The sequence below is a fragment of the Besnoitia besnoiti genome, chromosome VI (genome assembly GCF_002563875.1).
Source record: "Besnoitia besnoiti strain Bb-Ger1 chromosome VI, whole genome shotgun sequence".
NCBI classification, from domain to species: Eukaryota; Apicomplexa; class Conoidasida; order Eucoccidiorida; family Sarcocystidae; genus Besnoitia; species Besnoitia besnoiti.
The window spans coordinates 655,687-670,980 of NC_042361.1; the positions used below are offsets into that span (position 1 = coordinate 655,687).

General features: G+C 56.1%; 1 protein-coding gene across 1 annotated transcript; it reads left to right on the forward strand.

The window, feature by feature from the left end:
- Positions 1-3,324: 3,324 nt before the first annotated feature.
- Positions 3,325-8,253, forward strand: BESB_065190 (SNARE domain-containing protein; the record flags this gene model as incomplete). Its single annotated transcript, XM_029364913.1, has 10 exons — positions 3,325-3,424; positions 3,919-4,037; positions 4,477-4,586; positions 5,026-5,122; positions 5,578-5,987; positions 6,357-6,396; positions 6,600-6,659; positions 7,115-7,215; positions 7,497-7,553; positions 7,821-8,253. The coding sequence occupies 10 exons, from the start codon at positions 3,325-3,327 to the stop codon at positions 8,251-8,253; spliced, it is 1,527 nt and encodes a 508-aa protein (XP_029218496.1).
- Between the last annotated feature and the right edge of the window lie 7,041 nt (positions 8,254-15,294).

The following is a 15,294-nucleotide window of genomic DNA, read 5'->3' on the forward strand; positions in this document are numbered from 1 at the left end:
TTTCTCGTAGACGGCAGTTGAAAGAGTAAACGGATTACAGGAGCGAATATAAAAGTGGCCAACCTCGTCAACCTCGTCGCTTGGAGTCAGCATGACTGAGAAAATGGTGTCATCTCGAGGCGGTGGTCGTAGAGGTCGTCCTCATTTTTTTTTTCTGGAATCGGCGGGTGTGTTCACTTCTGTTCGTTCTTTCTTTCCCCTCCTCGTGTGAGCGATCCCTTTTGAATTGGGGGGCTACTATGCGTGTCACACGCCTCCTCAGGTTCTATGTGAGCGACCAAACGATCCTACGTGCACGTGGTTTCCTCCCCGTCATTTGGGTATTCCTGCGATTCTTTCGCTCTTTCATCTCCCTGATATGTTTCTTGCGTGTGGCCCTGTTTCGACTGGAACAAAACCAGTAACACCAACCCGGCGAATGGCGGGCTACCCCGCAGGTATGCAAACGAAAAAAAAAAGCCTGGGATTAGACACAGAGGTGAGCAGGGAAGGGGAGGACGAAGTGTGTCCTTTTTATTGTGTCGTCCACGTTTTGTGAAGCGGCCGTCAAGCCAATGGTGCTTGTGTCCGCACTGCAAGCGAACCGAAGCCGCTGTCGAGGTTCACAACGCTATTCGCGGCAGCCCGTGCCACCAGCTGCCGTTCGCAAGCCAGAGGCACACGGCAAACTTTCTTCCGGCCCCCCTTCCTCCCCTTTTATCTGGGGCAGCACGAAACAGAGAGCCAAGACAGACACGAGTTCCGTCGAGTCACAGGGAGTCTTCTGATGTCAGATGGGAGTGCACATCGATCATTTTTTCCCGCAAGGGACGCCCGGTAAGAATGTATATCGCGAGCGGGAGGGGGCGGGGGCGGGGATATGCGTGGGCGTATCACGTCAATGCACACTGATATCCCTTGAGGTTGTCTATGTATGCCGGCAGGACGACAATTTAGGTAACACAATGCGATACGCGTCGAAGTGCCACACGAAGCGGAAATGATCTCTTTCCTTGACCGCGTAACACTAGATGGATAGACAGGATGTTGATGAGCAGGCGGCACACGAGGAGGGGGGGGAGACAATCCGCCAAGACGGCGAGAAAACACAGAGCCTCTTCCTGAGGAGACATCGAGAAAAGCTATAGCCGAATTGGAGCCGCCCGGAGGGTACAAAAGAATTCCTGCAATCGACGCCAGATGCAAGTCAGTCGCTGGCTGGCAACGCTTCCATCGTGATTTCAGCCGCACTTCCTGTATCAATTGCTTTCCCTATCGTTAAGGGTTAAGAGGTTTGGTTGAACAGCGGTGTGAGTTGCTTACCGCGAAAGGTGAAAGGAAACTATCGTTTTCTTCACCCCAGCGAGCCGTACTGCGGGTGTTGTTTTGGCTCGCTCCCCCGCCGATACAAACAGGGGGCAATAAACGGAGTCGAGTAGCCCCTCACTGGCGAAGATGCTTCTTTTCTTACACGTGGATTCATTTTCAGATGGCTCGCTGCGGTCGTGTGAGTCCTCAGCCGCGACGTCGTTCCATGGAGCGCGCCCCTGTACCGCGATCACTCCTCAGAGAGGGCCGGCCAAGATGTCAGACAACCCACTCTTTTAGGTGCAGAGTGGGCTTCGGAGTGCACTGATGTCGGAGTGTTCTGCTAATGGTGTTTATCCTCGATGCCTGTGCTTCCTATGTTGCCGTCAACCGGGCAGCATGCTGCGCGCTAAGAGCGCAGGGGGGAGCTCGCAACACAAGCCCCACTCAAAGAGGTGATTTTGTGCCATGTTCCGCCATCTGCTCGCTCTCGAGCGCATCCATTTTTTGTGGCTGGGTCTTAAGCGTAGTGTGGTCTGCCCGGACAAGCAAACAAGGGACCGGCAGCTAAGTGACCCCGTAGAGGGGGTCTGTTGACGGTCTGGGGGCGAGGAGTGCTTGGGCGGTACCGTGGCGGGGTTAGATGTTATCTGGACACGAAAGTTTTTCGTCCTTCCTGGTGGTCCCCATTTATTCTATTCCGCCTCGTCGTCTTCGCCTGTGTGAGGCATACAGTGAACCGCCTCACCGCTGTTGCTCATGGAGTTACGACGCGCGACTGGAGAAACAATACGTGGTCTGCTACGGTGTCTGCGAGCGGAACTTCAGTGGCGAGACACGGGCCGTGGCGCATGTAAAGGATGTCAAAAGCCTAAGATATCGTTGACGATGTTTTCCTTTGTTCATTTTCCGTATTTCTCTTGATCATGGTGTAGGGCTAAACTGATCTTTTTTCTAGAAACCGAGTAATGTTCCCTTTTTTACCGCCCGGCCCGATGGTTACCGTTGCTGCAGGCTGCTGTTGCTCGAAAGTGTATCTACGCCATCGGCGAGAAGGCGGGTGATTCAGAGCCAAGTTCCTGGCGGGCTTTCTCTTCGTTTTCCCGTGTATGCCCCCTGCCTTCGGCGTGTTGTCTTCTGTCTGTTTTCTCGGCTGTCGCGTCGCGTGGCGAACTCGTTTTCAATCCCACCTGTCTGGCCAGACGCCGCCGCCTTTCCGCATACTTTTCTCGAGCAAACCAGCATGTCTGACTCTGTTCACGCAGTTTTTGCTGGTCACCTTAGATGAGCGAGTTCGCTGTCACTGGCTGGAGATCGTTCCTCGCCTAAATCCTTCAAGAGCAACAGCACGTACCGACCCATTCCACGTTGCCGCTGTTTTGCTTTCTTGCTCTCTAAACTGGAATCTATCTTCTGCATGTATCTGGTCGTGTTCGTGTTCGCTGCGTGAACGCCGTCAGTTTCTGTGTTTCGTTTCTTTCTTTTCTCTGCTGGCACATCCTCTGTCATGCGAGCCCCAACTTTGTCCTCGCTGCTGCCTGGTACCGCTCGCTCTCTCCCTTGGTTTTTCCGCTTCGTTTCCGGACAGCGGCACGCGAGCAGCGTCAGCATGTTTTTGCCATTTCTTCTCGGCATTCTGTCCCGTGCTCTTGGCGACGCTTGTGTTTTCCGCAAGTGTAGATCCTCCGTTGGCGGGTCATGCGTGAGGCCTCCCCTGGTCCCCTGTCGCAAACGGGCGTTGTAGCAGCGGAAAAGGCTTTTTCGCTCAGAAATCCTTTCTCTTCAACCACTCGGTTTGCCGCCGTCCTCTTACGGCCTTTTTCGGGGTTCGTCTTGCGCGGCTGTCCTCGATTCGCCCGCGTGCTTTCGGGCGGGCAAACAGACTGTGCGCCCGTGCTCGGCGTCGCCGAGCCTCTGTCTTCGTTGTTTCGATTTCTCAGCTCGCGGAAAGGCCGCCGCGCACAGCTTCCAGAGAGGGGACTCACGCGGATTGCAGACTGAGCGGCAGCTACCGACGCCAGGAGGCGGCGACGGGAGATGTCTTTCCAACAGGCTCCGCCGCACGTCGAGGGCCTGGCGCTGCCCTACGGCGTGCCCGGTCATCCCAGCGGCGCCTCGGGACTCTCCGCCTTTGAGAGTAAGACCAGGCGGAGACAGAAAGGCCTCTCCGTGCTGTGGCTGGAAAGAAGGCTTTGCCGGGAATCCATCTCTCTGGAAAGAGGGGGCAAGGCGGGCGCAAGGCGTGAACGAAGGAGAGAACAGAGGCAACAAAGAGGGGGGGCGGTGTCGAATCATGTATTGTTCCGGCTTATCAGCGAGCAGTAGGCGGGATGGGACGCCGCGTTGTCGTCGCTTCGCCGCCCTACGTCATGGGGACCTTCCCGGGCGACGTCAGGCTGTGCACACGTCCTTTTTCTTGTCTCCGCCGTCGTCCTCGCACTTGTAGACGCGAGTGCGCGTTTCTCTTGTGGTCACTCTTGAGTGTATGCGTTTGGGGTTCGCCTTTCGGCGTCTCGTCGCGTTTCAGCTTGTTTTCCCCGCGCTTCCTCTCGCGTCATTCCCCTCTTCGCGCCCTTTGGCTGGCTGTGTGCTCCTGTGTCTCCTCAGGGGGGCACGCGGTCGGTGCGACAGACGCGAACGGGCGCGCAGCGCCGCTGGGCGGCCTCGCTGGTGCAGAGTCGCCCTTTGACCGGCAGATTCGCACCAACATCCAGACGATACGAACGAATCTCATGGCCATCGAAGAAAACGTATGTTTGCAGCGCGCTGCTCGCGTGGCAGGGGCAACTCGCGCGGATACGCCCACGGAACAGGCGCCTACGCAGCTGCATGTGTATAGGTGTACGTGTATGCATATATATATATATATATGGAGTCAGTTCAGTCAGCACAGAAAACGCGTGTCGCGCGTCGCTCGCATGATTGCGAGATCCGCCCCCTTGGATTTTTCGCGGCATGGATCTGTAGATGCTGAGATGGGCATGGAGCGCAGGGCGTAGGCGTCCAGTTTCGTAAGGGCGCCTGCAGCGAGAACGGCGGTGTCACATCGGCATTTTGACGCGGCGTCGATCAATTCTGCGCTGCACGGTCCCGCGCCGGAGCGGAAGATCCAGGAGCCCGCCTGTATGTTTTGTGTTGCTCCAAGAGCTTTTTTTTTCTATATATCGGCGTGCGCGCGTTTTTGCTCAGCTCGGGAATCTGAACAGACGCTTCGTGTCTCGTCGCATCGTCGAGAGTCTCCACGACAGGCTGCGCGAGACCTACGATATCGTTCTCGCCACAGAACGTCTCTTCAAAGCGTAAGGAGACACCTAGCGTCTGCGAAGCCGGCTCAGCCCCCTACCCGTCCACCCGACACCAGGGCTACAAAATATGTATATACATGTATATGTCAGACGTACTCACCGATAGTTTAGCTTGACTTTTCGCCGGGTCGCGGCTGCGTCACACACCAGCTGGAAGGCGGTTAAGGCAGAGCGCGCTGCGCGGCAATAGGCAGTCAGGCTGCCGAAGGTGCTCACCAGGATTTGCCGCGACTTGCACGCCAACTTACCAGATGTGATAGTTACACGCATACAAAGGGCGTGTCGAGTCGACCCTGGCTAGCACCCTCCTGGGAGGAAATCCCAGAGGAATCTGCCAGCCGACGTAGGTCGTTATGGCGCCTGACACGGAGGTGGAGTGGACGGGCCAGGGTGGATAAATGCCGAGCGCCGTGTGTTGTGGGTGTTTGTATAGGTGGCAAGCGGAGCAGCAGGAGCAGGCGATCGACGCGCTTGAACGCCAGCGCCGGCGATTTTTGTACGAGAAGCTCTCGGCGCATTTCCAAGAGGAAGTAAGCGGTTCCTCTCCACGCGTGGGCAGATAGACCTACGCATGTTGTCAGCGTTCAAAGCGGTCGTATGGACTTCTGCCAGTCGCTTCTTTTGAAGCAGGCGAGTCTACAAGTCAGAATGTGTGCGCAAGGAGAGGTAGAGAGGAGCGAGGACCCACTTTCGGTCCACGGCTTCGTTCACTCGTCCCCAGTGTTCGTCGAGTCATCTTTAGGAGAGCGAGCTCAGCATCACAGGATCAGGCATCATTTTTTGCGTATTTTCCGTTTCGAGGCGTTTCCTTACAGCGGTTTTCCTGCGATTTCGGGGCGATGCGCTTGTATGCGTCGGTAGATCGCGCCGGAGGCGTCTTTTCTCCCGTCGCCTTCCCGCGTTTCGTTGTTCGCTGCTCGAGGGGGAAGCTGGTCATCGCCGCGTTGCGTTGCTCTTGTCTGCTCTCCGTTCGTGTGTTTTTAAGATAAAGAAGGTGCAAGCGATTTCGGAGCGCGTGCGAGAAGCCGCAGAGCGCGTGGCTGACAGCGGGGCCTCGTCGCTGCCGTCGGAGACCGGAGGCTACACCGCAGCAGGCCACACGGACGCGGCCGACTTTGCGCGGCCGGCTACGGCGACGGCGGTGTCTCCAGCGCCGCCGGCTGGTGCGAGTCGGCGCTGGCGAGAGGAGAGAGGCGAGCGGTCCGGGCTCCATATGACTGCGGCTGCCGCGCACGCCAGCCACGGTGGGCCCTCCACGGAGCTGGCGAAGAAACCGGGAAGGGGAAACGCAAACAGCAGTAACGGAGTCGTGTTGGACCTCGAAAACGTCGCACTCATGGGGGAAGACGAGAGGGACGAGTTTTTCATAGGCGACGACGAGCAGGAAATGTGCAAGTACGTTGACGTCAGCAGAAGCGAAGCCGCCCCGACCGCTCCGCGCGCGTGGGGCAGAACTGGTCTCTCGTGCGAGTTGGGGCCCTCGTCAAGGCACACCGAGCCGAGGAGACTCCGAGGCCCGATGGACTTCGATGTAGAGTACGGCGCGCGTGTGTGGTGTCTCTTCCCCGTTCCTGTGCCCGAAGATATTTGTAGAAAAGAGGTGGGGTTGGTATTCGCTTTTTCTACGTGAAGATGTCGGTTCGAGTCTGAAATGGAAACGTATGAAGTGATTCTGCTGCGCAGATTGCGCGTTCCTGCTAGTCCCGGCCCGACATGCGGGGGCCTGACCGTCTGCGGCGTGTGGGTTTACTCTCTCTGTCTCAGTGAGCTGGAGGACGTGGCGGAGCATGAAAGCCTTCTTCAGGTACGTCGCGCAGCGCATAGTGGGGAAACTGCGGCGGCTCCAGTCGCGCAAACAGCGGACATCCGCAGGCGACAAACAGAAATCGAGGCAGCTGCCGGGAGATAGGGCGCGTCAGCGCGTGCTGCAGCGCCGCGCGAGGCTCGCAAGGTCGGTCCCCCGCGCTTCGTTCCCCTCTGCACCCGCGCTGCGTGTCTCGTGTTCAGCGAACAGTGGCGGAGGAGCGTTTTCAAGGCTTGCAACGCATCCACGGACAAGTGAAGCAGGTGAGTTCCCCTGGACGTCGCGCAGTTTAGGGTTTTCAAGGGTACAGGGCCTGGTCGTGCCGTGTGTGCGGGGTTGTGTGTGGGCTCGCTCCCAGTGGGACCTCCGAAGAAAAGGGGGCCTGAGAAATGGTTTAGGGTTAGACGCGTCTGGAGGTCGTTCAGAGCTGCCCGGTGGCGCCCGGGTCGTGCGGTACGCGTGCAGAGCGTTGTGGGCGCTTGCTCAGAAAGTCTCTTTTCCACTCGCTGTGCGCCGGGAGCGGCGGGCGGGCGCTGGGACCAAGCCGCCGCACGCAGAAGGACGCGTACGAGCTCATGTGCAGGGAATGATCGTGGAGGGGCAATGGACTGAGTCCGCGGGTAGGCCTTCTGATGACATGCGACTGCTTCCTGAACACGGCAGCAGCGCTGCAGTTCCGCGCGCGCTTAAATGTGCCCCTGGGCGCTTTCCTTTGCAGGCGAATCAAATCTTCAAGGATCTGGCGCAGTTGGTTCTCCAGCAGGATACGGGCATCGAGAGCATTGAGACGCAAATGCAGTCTGCGCATAATCAGATTAAGTGAGTGACGTGTCCAGGGGCGCGCTAAGGCGTGTCGAGATTTGTGCTTCTTCAGCGCGGCCTCGTTCGTCTGTTTTCGGGGGGTGCGGTGCCCTTTCGGCGCAGCCCAGCTCATCCTGGCGCCTCCGCCGAGGGGGCGGACGCTGCAGTCCACGTCGAAGAGGGGGGCCGCTCAGTGAGCCGGTGCCGCTCCGCGGGCGGCGCGCGTCTTGCTATGCTCCCTTCTTCAGCGTTCGCGGGAAGCATCATCCGAGCGTGTTTGTGGTGTGTCAACTTCGCAGAGGCGCAGCGTCGGAGCTTTATAAGGCCCACCAAATGCACAGGCGCTCTCGGCAGAGGTAGGAGCATTCAGCAGGTGGTGCCGGCTCGTGGGATCGCCGCCGCGGAAGGGATCTAACGAAAGTTGTGAACGGAAACATCGGAGAAAGTAGAACGCTCCAAGTCGAGAAGCGGCGCGTACACGAATGGCTCGAACTCCTGCCTCACGCGGTTCGATATGATTGGCGCGATTGACGTGAATCGGGGATCGGTGTGGTAGCGCGTGGGATGCGGTGCAAGTGTTTTTTTTTTGTGGGCGCCCCTGTGTATTTTCTGGTGTTTTTCAGGCGGTGTTTGCTTCTGCTGCTCGTCTTCGCTGTTGTTTCCTTTCTCTTCTACTTCTATTCGTCTCTCTCGGCGGTTCATGGGCCGGCCCCCGCGGCGTCGTCGGATGCAGTCATGGCGCTGTCGCAGCCGTCGTCCTTGTCAGCAACTTTGCGCGCGGGTCTCGAGTCCGCGGCCCTGGAAGACCAAGAGGCCAGGAAAGGGGAGCATGGCGCGGCGGCCCCGGCGCAGCCAGGGGCGGGCGGAGGCCCGCTGCCAGTCGGAGGGGCGGCGGATTCGCAAGGGATCTTCGGGACGCGCTTCTCCCTAGGCCATGCCGTGGATCGCGTCGTTGAGTCAGCCTCCATGGGCGCGAGCGGCCCCGGGGTCGTGATGCCCACCGCCCTCGGAGGCGCATCTGTAGAACGGGGCTTCCGACCGCAAACGCCAAACTAGGCTGGAGGCCATTGCCTAGCGAGAAGACCGGACGCACGCTGGTAGCTGCAGAGGGAGAATTCGGCGGTCGCCAGTCGGTCGCACTGGCGGGGTGAGATCGCCCTGTCGCATGAGTGGTGCGAGTGGGTCGTCGTGGGTCCTGCGGACGGCGCATGAAGGGACAACCGGGCTCAGAATTCGGCGAGGTGTACGAGCGGGAAGGAGGACAGCAGGAGTGAACAAAACGACGGCTACGTAGATCGTCGCGTGGCGCTCCTTCGGCATCGTTGCATCTGCTCGAACTAGCAAGGGAGGCATCACGATGGAGCGGAACAGAACGTCGACAGGGGGTGGGGGGTAGGTGGGGTGGCCTTCTGTATTTGTTTTCTATGCTTACTGGCTGTGCGTGGAAGATCTCGCTAGGCTTGCTGTGAGGCGCTGATTCCTTCGTTTTTGAGTCCTTTGAATTTTGGAAGAAAGCGGAAACAGGTGTCTTTCAGCATCGTTAATCAAAGTCACAGATCTCCACGCGAGCGGAAAGCGGTCAGGGATCATGGGGAATCGGAAACTCACTACAGGCTGGAACGGAGACTGTGCCGAGGCCTGTTTGGCGTGGTTTCATGTCGTTTTTCAAATTTTGAAGTAGACGCTGAGTGGGGCTTTTAGTTCCGTTCGTTGACTTTCGGACTTCATTGGTAGCTGCCGCGTCTCCCTCGAGGGAAACCTTTGTGTTCGCAAGCATGAGGTCCACAGTCTACTGGCGACCGATAGTCTCATTTTCCTGTTGCCAGTGTAAGGAGGAAACGTGGCGTGAGGGAGCTGACCGCAGGAGATCGCTATGTATGGATACACTGTACTACTTCGGTAGTTTTGACTAAACTGGCGATCAAGAATGCAGATGCGGCAGCCCACTTGTTTCCATCAAGGCGTCAGGGGTGGCTCGCTTTTGGCTGCGAGCCTCTTTCAGGCGCAGGAGAATCGTCTTCTGCCTGAGCATCATGCCCTGTGAGCCCATGAACTCCCCGTTTTTTTGACGGGTCTCTACGGGATAGGGACATTTCCAAGCAGAATTCCGAAACTCCCAAGGATGCATGCATTGCCGGTTGTAAGAATATTATACCAACTAAGTCGGATAGACATTTAGCATCCGTCATTAGTATATGGGGATAGAAGGCTACTTCAAGTACGGAATCAATACCTGCGAGGTCACTACAACCATCTAAGTGTAAAGCTTCCAATTGCGGTGTTCCAACACGCAAATAGCGCGAGTTTCAGCGGCTCTGCTGCCGAGACCCCTGGCTCTTCGCAGAGCTCGTTGCCACAAATGCGATTCCCGACGCGTACGTGGCATTGGCATCGTGTGTGTATTGTGGAACACAAGAGAGTTTGTAGGAAAGCGAGCGACCCTCCTGAAATGAATGCTATATCTTATTGTAACCTAATCACTTTCGTTGACGGACTAGCGTATATCAATTCCCATTATCTGGACTGACATCGTGCTGGTTTCTTTTTAACCACACGTTTACCTGTAGTGAATACGCAAGATGAACGATGAACGCAGAATTAAATACGACCGCTGACGGAAAACATGCTGTTAGATGTGGTAGACCTTTTAGCAAATTTAAGGGTGTACCTGAAGGGCGGGTCGGCTCTTCACTTCGCGGCTTTTACGGGTACCTGTTGTCGTTGTTATCGCTCGCCGGAGGAGTGTCTTCCCTTCATTCCTGAAATTCGCTTTGAAACAGAGTCGCGGACGGACTATTGTTCCAGAAAGGAAGAAGCAACGCAAGGATCAACCCCCTGTCCCCTACAACTCTCAGCTGGCTTCAGAAACTGGGGGACCCCGAAAATTAAATTACGCGGATGCATGTGTCTTTTCCGCGCGCGCCTCATCCTCAATGAGGCTGCAATTGCTGGGACGTATGGCATCCAGCACCATGCGAGACCTTTCAGCTGTCGGAATCTATCGAGGGAGCAACTACGAAGATCATGCACAGCCATACGCTCAAGATGAGTTGCTAGTTAAAAAAGGCAAACACTTCTCTGCAGCACATTAAGAGAATGGCAAGCGAATTGCACCAGGCGGTCAAGCCTGCGGCGCGACAGGCCGTTAGCTAGGCAGCCGCGGCTCTGCTGCAAGACACGCGCGAGCAGCACTGATGTCGCCGTTGCAAAATGGGGTTTAAATCTCTTTTCTACAAGCCCATCCTACAGGCCAGGGCCGTGCACATGCCTTCCTCAAGGAAAGTAAATTTCCAGACCGTCTTTCTCTTTTCCTGTCCTTCCTCATAAGAAAAAATAACAAACTCGCCCGAGAGTGGGGCCCTGCTCAGAAACCGTGTCGCGAGCCGCTTCATCCTCTCTCGGGAGCGAGCGCCTTCCTAAAAAAGGAACGCCGAAAGGAGCTCTCTTTTCTTTGTCCAATATCGAGGGCGCCTTCTTTGTCTGCGTGGCGACAACCAAAGAGGGGGTGAAGGCTCCAGTGTTCCGACGACCATGTCCCGCGAATGATGGAGTGTGCACAGAGAACTTTCGGGCGAAGGCGGCCACCGGTCTTGCTAGCATTATTTCTCCTTCTGCTTCTATTTCTCTCTCTCTCACGGGAGACGGAGACCTCCGCCCTCCTTGTTGGCCAGAAAAGGAGGCGCCCCAGTACAAGTAAGTCTCCGATGCGACGTCTCGCTGCAAAGAGACGAAGATTTTGCACTGTCGTGCGAGCGAACCAAATATGGGAGACACCAGTGAGCAGGCGGCAGAACTGGTGGGTACAGTAAAGTCTTTTTTGTTGTATTCCGTTCTTCTTTGAGGGTCTTGGTACGCACACGCATACTTGTGCCGTCCGGCGTCACCCATATAAGCGGACACAGCTGTGGCGTGTCGTGTTTTCACACAGTTCGTGGTTCGATACCGCAAAAAGCAGCTCCTCCATACGAGTTCTGCATGTGAAAGGAGCAGAAACACGGTTGTTTTGGCTCCAGTTCAAGCCTTCGGACAGCGGAGAGATTGCATGAGCATAACATGTTATAGCGAAAGGTCTTTCAGGTGCTGATGCTGAACTCCGGACAGCGTTGCATCATGTCAGGCTGGCGTACACGATACAGTAGGCGGAATGAGCAGAGATTGTCGAGAGCGCGACCAAGCTGTACTCGACAGGAGCTGATCTCTGGGTCCGCGCCTTATTGAAGAACGGATGCCACGTCAAGAAACTGAGAATCCCCCAGAGATACGAAACAAAATCTGTGTGGTGTCCTCACGAGTGAAAACGTCGTTTTGATAGATGCGGTGTTTACTTAAATAGGCAGTCTTCTGTACGCATAAGAGTGTAGGTATATACTCTCCCGGAAAATTCCCTGAGTGGCGGATTCTGTTACCGCGGCTGTCAGACTCGTGGCCCACCTCCTGTGCAGGCTCCTCGCAATCGGGACCTGGTCAACCGCAAGTCGAGACCATTAGTAAGTCTTGTCATTTTTTGTGAAATCCCGAGCATCTCTTGCTTCGCAGTCCCTTAGTCTCAGTGATGAATTTTGGCCAGTGTGTGCTGCTTTTAAGTTTCAAACTTCTCGATTGCACACCAGCTTCTTTGCGGGTATTCAAAGTAATGCTCGGATGACGTAATTTTACCTTTTGTACGCTGTCAATCTCGCATCTAGTCGAAGCGACGCCTCGGCCTCTTCCAGATATGCACATGGTGGAAATGAAGCGCCATAGCGGCCGTCGTAGCTACAAACCCGAGTACCAGGAAGCACAGATGCCATCAGGTACGCACTACTGTTCATTTGGGCGCTGTTTACTCCCGCCGACAATATGGATGAGCAAGTCTTACGGCTCGCTGGAGTTTATGCTGTTTGTCCGTGTTGTTGAATTCAACTGTGACCCCATGTCAAGCTCTGTTATGCAAGGGCACTCGAGGATACCGCCACTGTCTATGTTTGCATGCAAGCGTCTGCGTTGCTACATTCTGCATTTCTCACCGGTGCCCGTAACGGTAGCTTGCTGTCACGGCCCCAAGCGGTGTGGAAGCTCGATTGGCGTGAGAGAGTGTGGATCGCCTACGCTGTGGCAGCTCTGCGTCGTCTAAACTTCGAAAACATGTGTATGCTCACCTGGCGTCGCTCTCGTAGCAGCTTATTCCCGAAACCGAGTGGATAGTTAACATCGTTCGTGTGGGCGTACGTCTTCGCTGCCACAGTGACTACTCACACCGAGACTGTCGCTCCCCCCGCTGAGCTGGAGCCTATTCCGTTGGCATCGAGTTCCGAATCGTCCGTCGCTGAGACCTCAACGAAAAGCAAGAGGGGCCCCCGGGTACAGCGACAGCAGCACACCCGTGGAGGCAGAAGGGGCAGGTCATCTTCAAGCGTCTAGCACAGGTAAGAAGATCCCATAAGCCGTGCAATGCTATAGTTTCGTGTCTATGTGCGGCGTGGCGGCATGATCATCGTGTGGCTTTTAGCTCGAAGGACAGAAACGTCAGCGATATATCCGTTGCAGGCATGGACGGCTAAGCCATGAGAAGGATTTCTACGAACGAACGACTAAAACAGCCACTGCTGAATAAATATTCGGGTCGACCGTAGTGGCATTTCCGCTTACGCCGCCACTCTTACGTCTTCACGAGCGCCTCTCACTTGTGCGGCTCTCGTAAGCATGGAGACGGGGAACGGCCTTGCACCCACCTAGGTGGTGTCTAAGAAGGGACCGAAATGTGGCTCAACGCAGCGAGCATCAAGTTATGTGCGACGTAGGCTGCCACAGATTCCTGCTGTAGCTCGCCCCGTCTCTCATTTGTGTGATCCGATCTACACCGTTCCTGTGTACCCCTGCTGTTTCATCAAACGAAGGCATCGTGTATTAATGGGTCAGCGAGGTCCTCACCATTATTAATTCTACGGTTTCGGCGTTTTCCCCACCAGTGCTCTGCTGATAGCGTAGGTTGTGACCTGCACTGGGCCTGTCACGATGGATCAATGGCTCCGCTGCATTCCTCAAAACCGGTTTAGCGAATGGCGTTCGGTCCGGCAGTCCAACGTGCAAAACCGTTTCTGGTGCATTCGCTGCTCCCGTGCGCACTTTCCCTCTCGTCAGGCTGGCTCTGCTCTATGTTTCAACGGCGAGTTACGGATGTAGGCGATGCAAGGTTGCCTGCGTGCGTAGCCCGACTATTTTCGTGACAACTACCGTTGAGCCCCCCGGGGAGAAATATTTTTCCTCGAGAATGCCTTCGTAGTGTCTGTCGACCCACTATTCGGAAGGACGAAAACGCAGGGACAGACAGCCTTCCTCAGGAATGGAAGCAGTGTCGTGGTCCGTGTTAAGTCCCGACCATGTACCCCGTTGAGTGCCCGCGTTGCTGGGAAAGAATTATACGCAAGACTCAATGTTGGAAGGCCTCCAGATTGGTTGCCCACAAGGAAGTGGTAATCGTAGCAGCGGCGCAGCCGCTCCGCCATCCGCCGGCAGAGACGCGTGCGCACGTTCAGAGCCGCTTGCAGCAGAACCTCAAGTGTGGCGGCCAGGGCCAGCGGTGAAGCGCCCCCGCTGGAAAACGCGTCCGCTCCATAACTGGCGGAGAGGGGCCTGGCCCTTTGAAGAAGAGACGCTGAAAACGGAGTGATGCACGCTGCAGAGGTACAGGATGCCGTAGCTTGGCAACCGGCCGAACGTAGCTTTACCGTCTCTCTTGTCGCCACAGTTTCGGCGCGCAGCATGAGAGGAGGAGCCGCGGTACACCACATCTTAGTCTCAGTCTAAAGACTGTCTTGATCGCTCTGCCTCACGTCACGCTTGAGTGACTATGCTGCGGGATGGCTCTACGAGGGAGTCTGCTGATTCCACACCGAGTTTCCACGTAAGCGCCCGCTCCCTGTGCCAGCGGACAAGTGACGAGCAATCCGGCGTCCAGACAGGACATAGGACTGCGTACTCCGTATGTTCGCAGTGCAGTAAAAAATGTGTCCGACGTGCACGCAAGACTCTAACTGCAGGCATCAAAGATGACAGCAAGATGAATAAGATATCGCTATCCTTCAGAAAGCTCAGGACTGTTTTGTTTGCCCCGACGTCGGACTAGGTGCCCGGAGCTGTCTCCAACCCGGTGCGCCGCGGGCTCGGGAAAGGCATTCGTGTGACCAGTGCGCCTCAACACACATACACAGCTGCAAGCGAAGAGAAGCTGAACACGCATAAAATGTCGGATACAGTTAGACATCGGGTGAAAATCGTAATTGGGGCAACAGGGGAGAAAGATCCCCAACGAACGTTGATGAAGCTCTCGGATGAGGCGCAGTCGTCGAGCCACGCTCAACGAATGGAAGCCCGCGCGGCAGGGGGTGCTTAACGACTCGCTAGTGAGTTCTCTTTCTCCTAAACGAGCGAGCAAAAAGGCTGTTTTCAGCAAGGCGCAGGACTTCTTTGTCTTTCCGCTTGAACGCGGCGCGGGGCGGACTGCTGCGCGGTCAACTGCGGTGAAGTCGCGGCAGGCTTGGCGCTGTGACAGCGTCGAAGAAGGACACTGTCAGCACCCGCAAAGGCAGGGGAAAAAACTATGCTCTGAACGGAAGTACATCAATGCTTTACATGGAAAAAAGAATTACAGTCACTTCGAAAGGGGGCACAAAACGCACATTGGCTGCGAGGCACTGTGTCAGCTGTTGTTGCTGACGACCGTCGGCAACGTGACTGTTTGCCTGTCTCAGTGCCCTCCGCGTCGTATCTCGTTCGTCTGCATGTGTCGTCTTAAAAGGAAAAAAGCGCTGCTTCGCTGTCCCCCGCGTCATGAGAGGCATGGTCCTACCCTGTTCGCATGCATGCGACAGAGCCCAACGTGGTTACTTCGCGGTTCTTTTTCCCCCGGCGTATACAGTACTGGCGTTGGCGTGCCCCACCACTAGGGGGAAGAACCCAGAGAGTCGTGGGGGCTTTTTGTGGAGAACTTGGGAATTCCGCGAGTTCTGGTCAGACCCCATCGCCTTTTTATCGCGGGCTGAAATTTTCTATTCAGCTTTTTTCGGTGTTTCTAAGTCGAATTCGTCTTCCTTTCGCACCGAAGAACGCATATCCAAA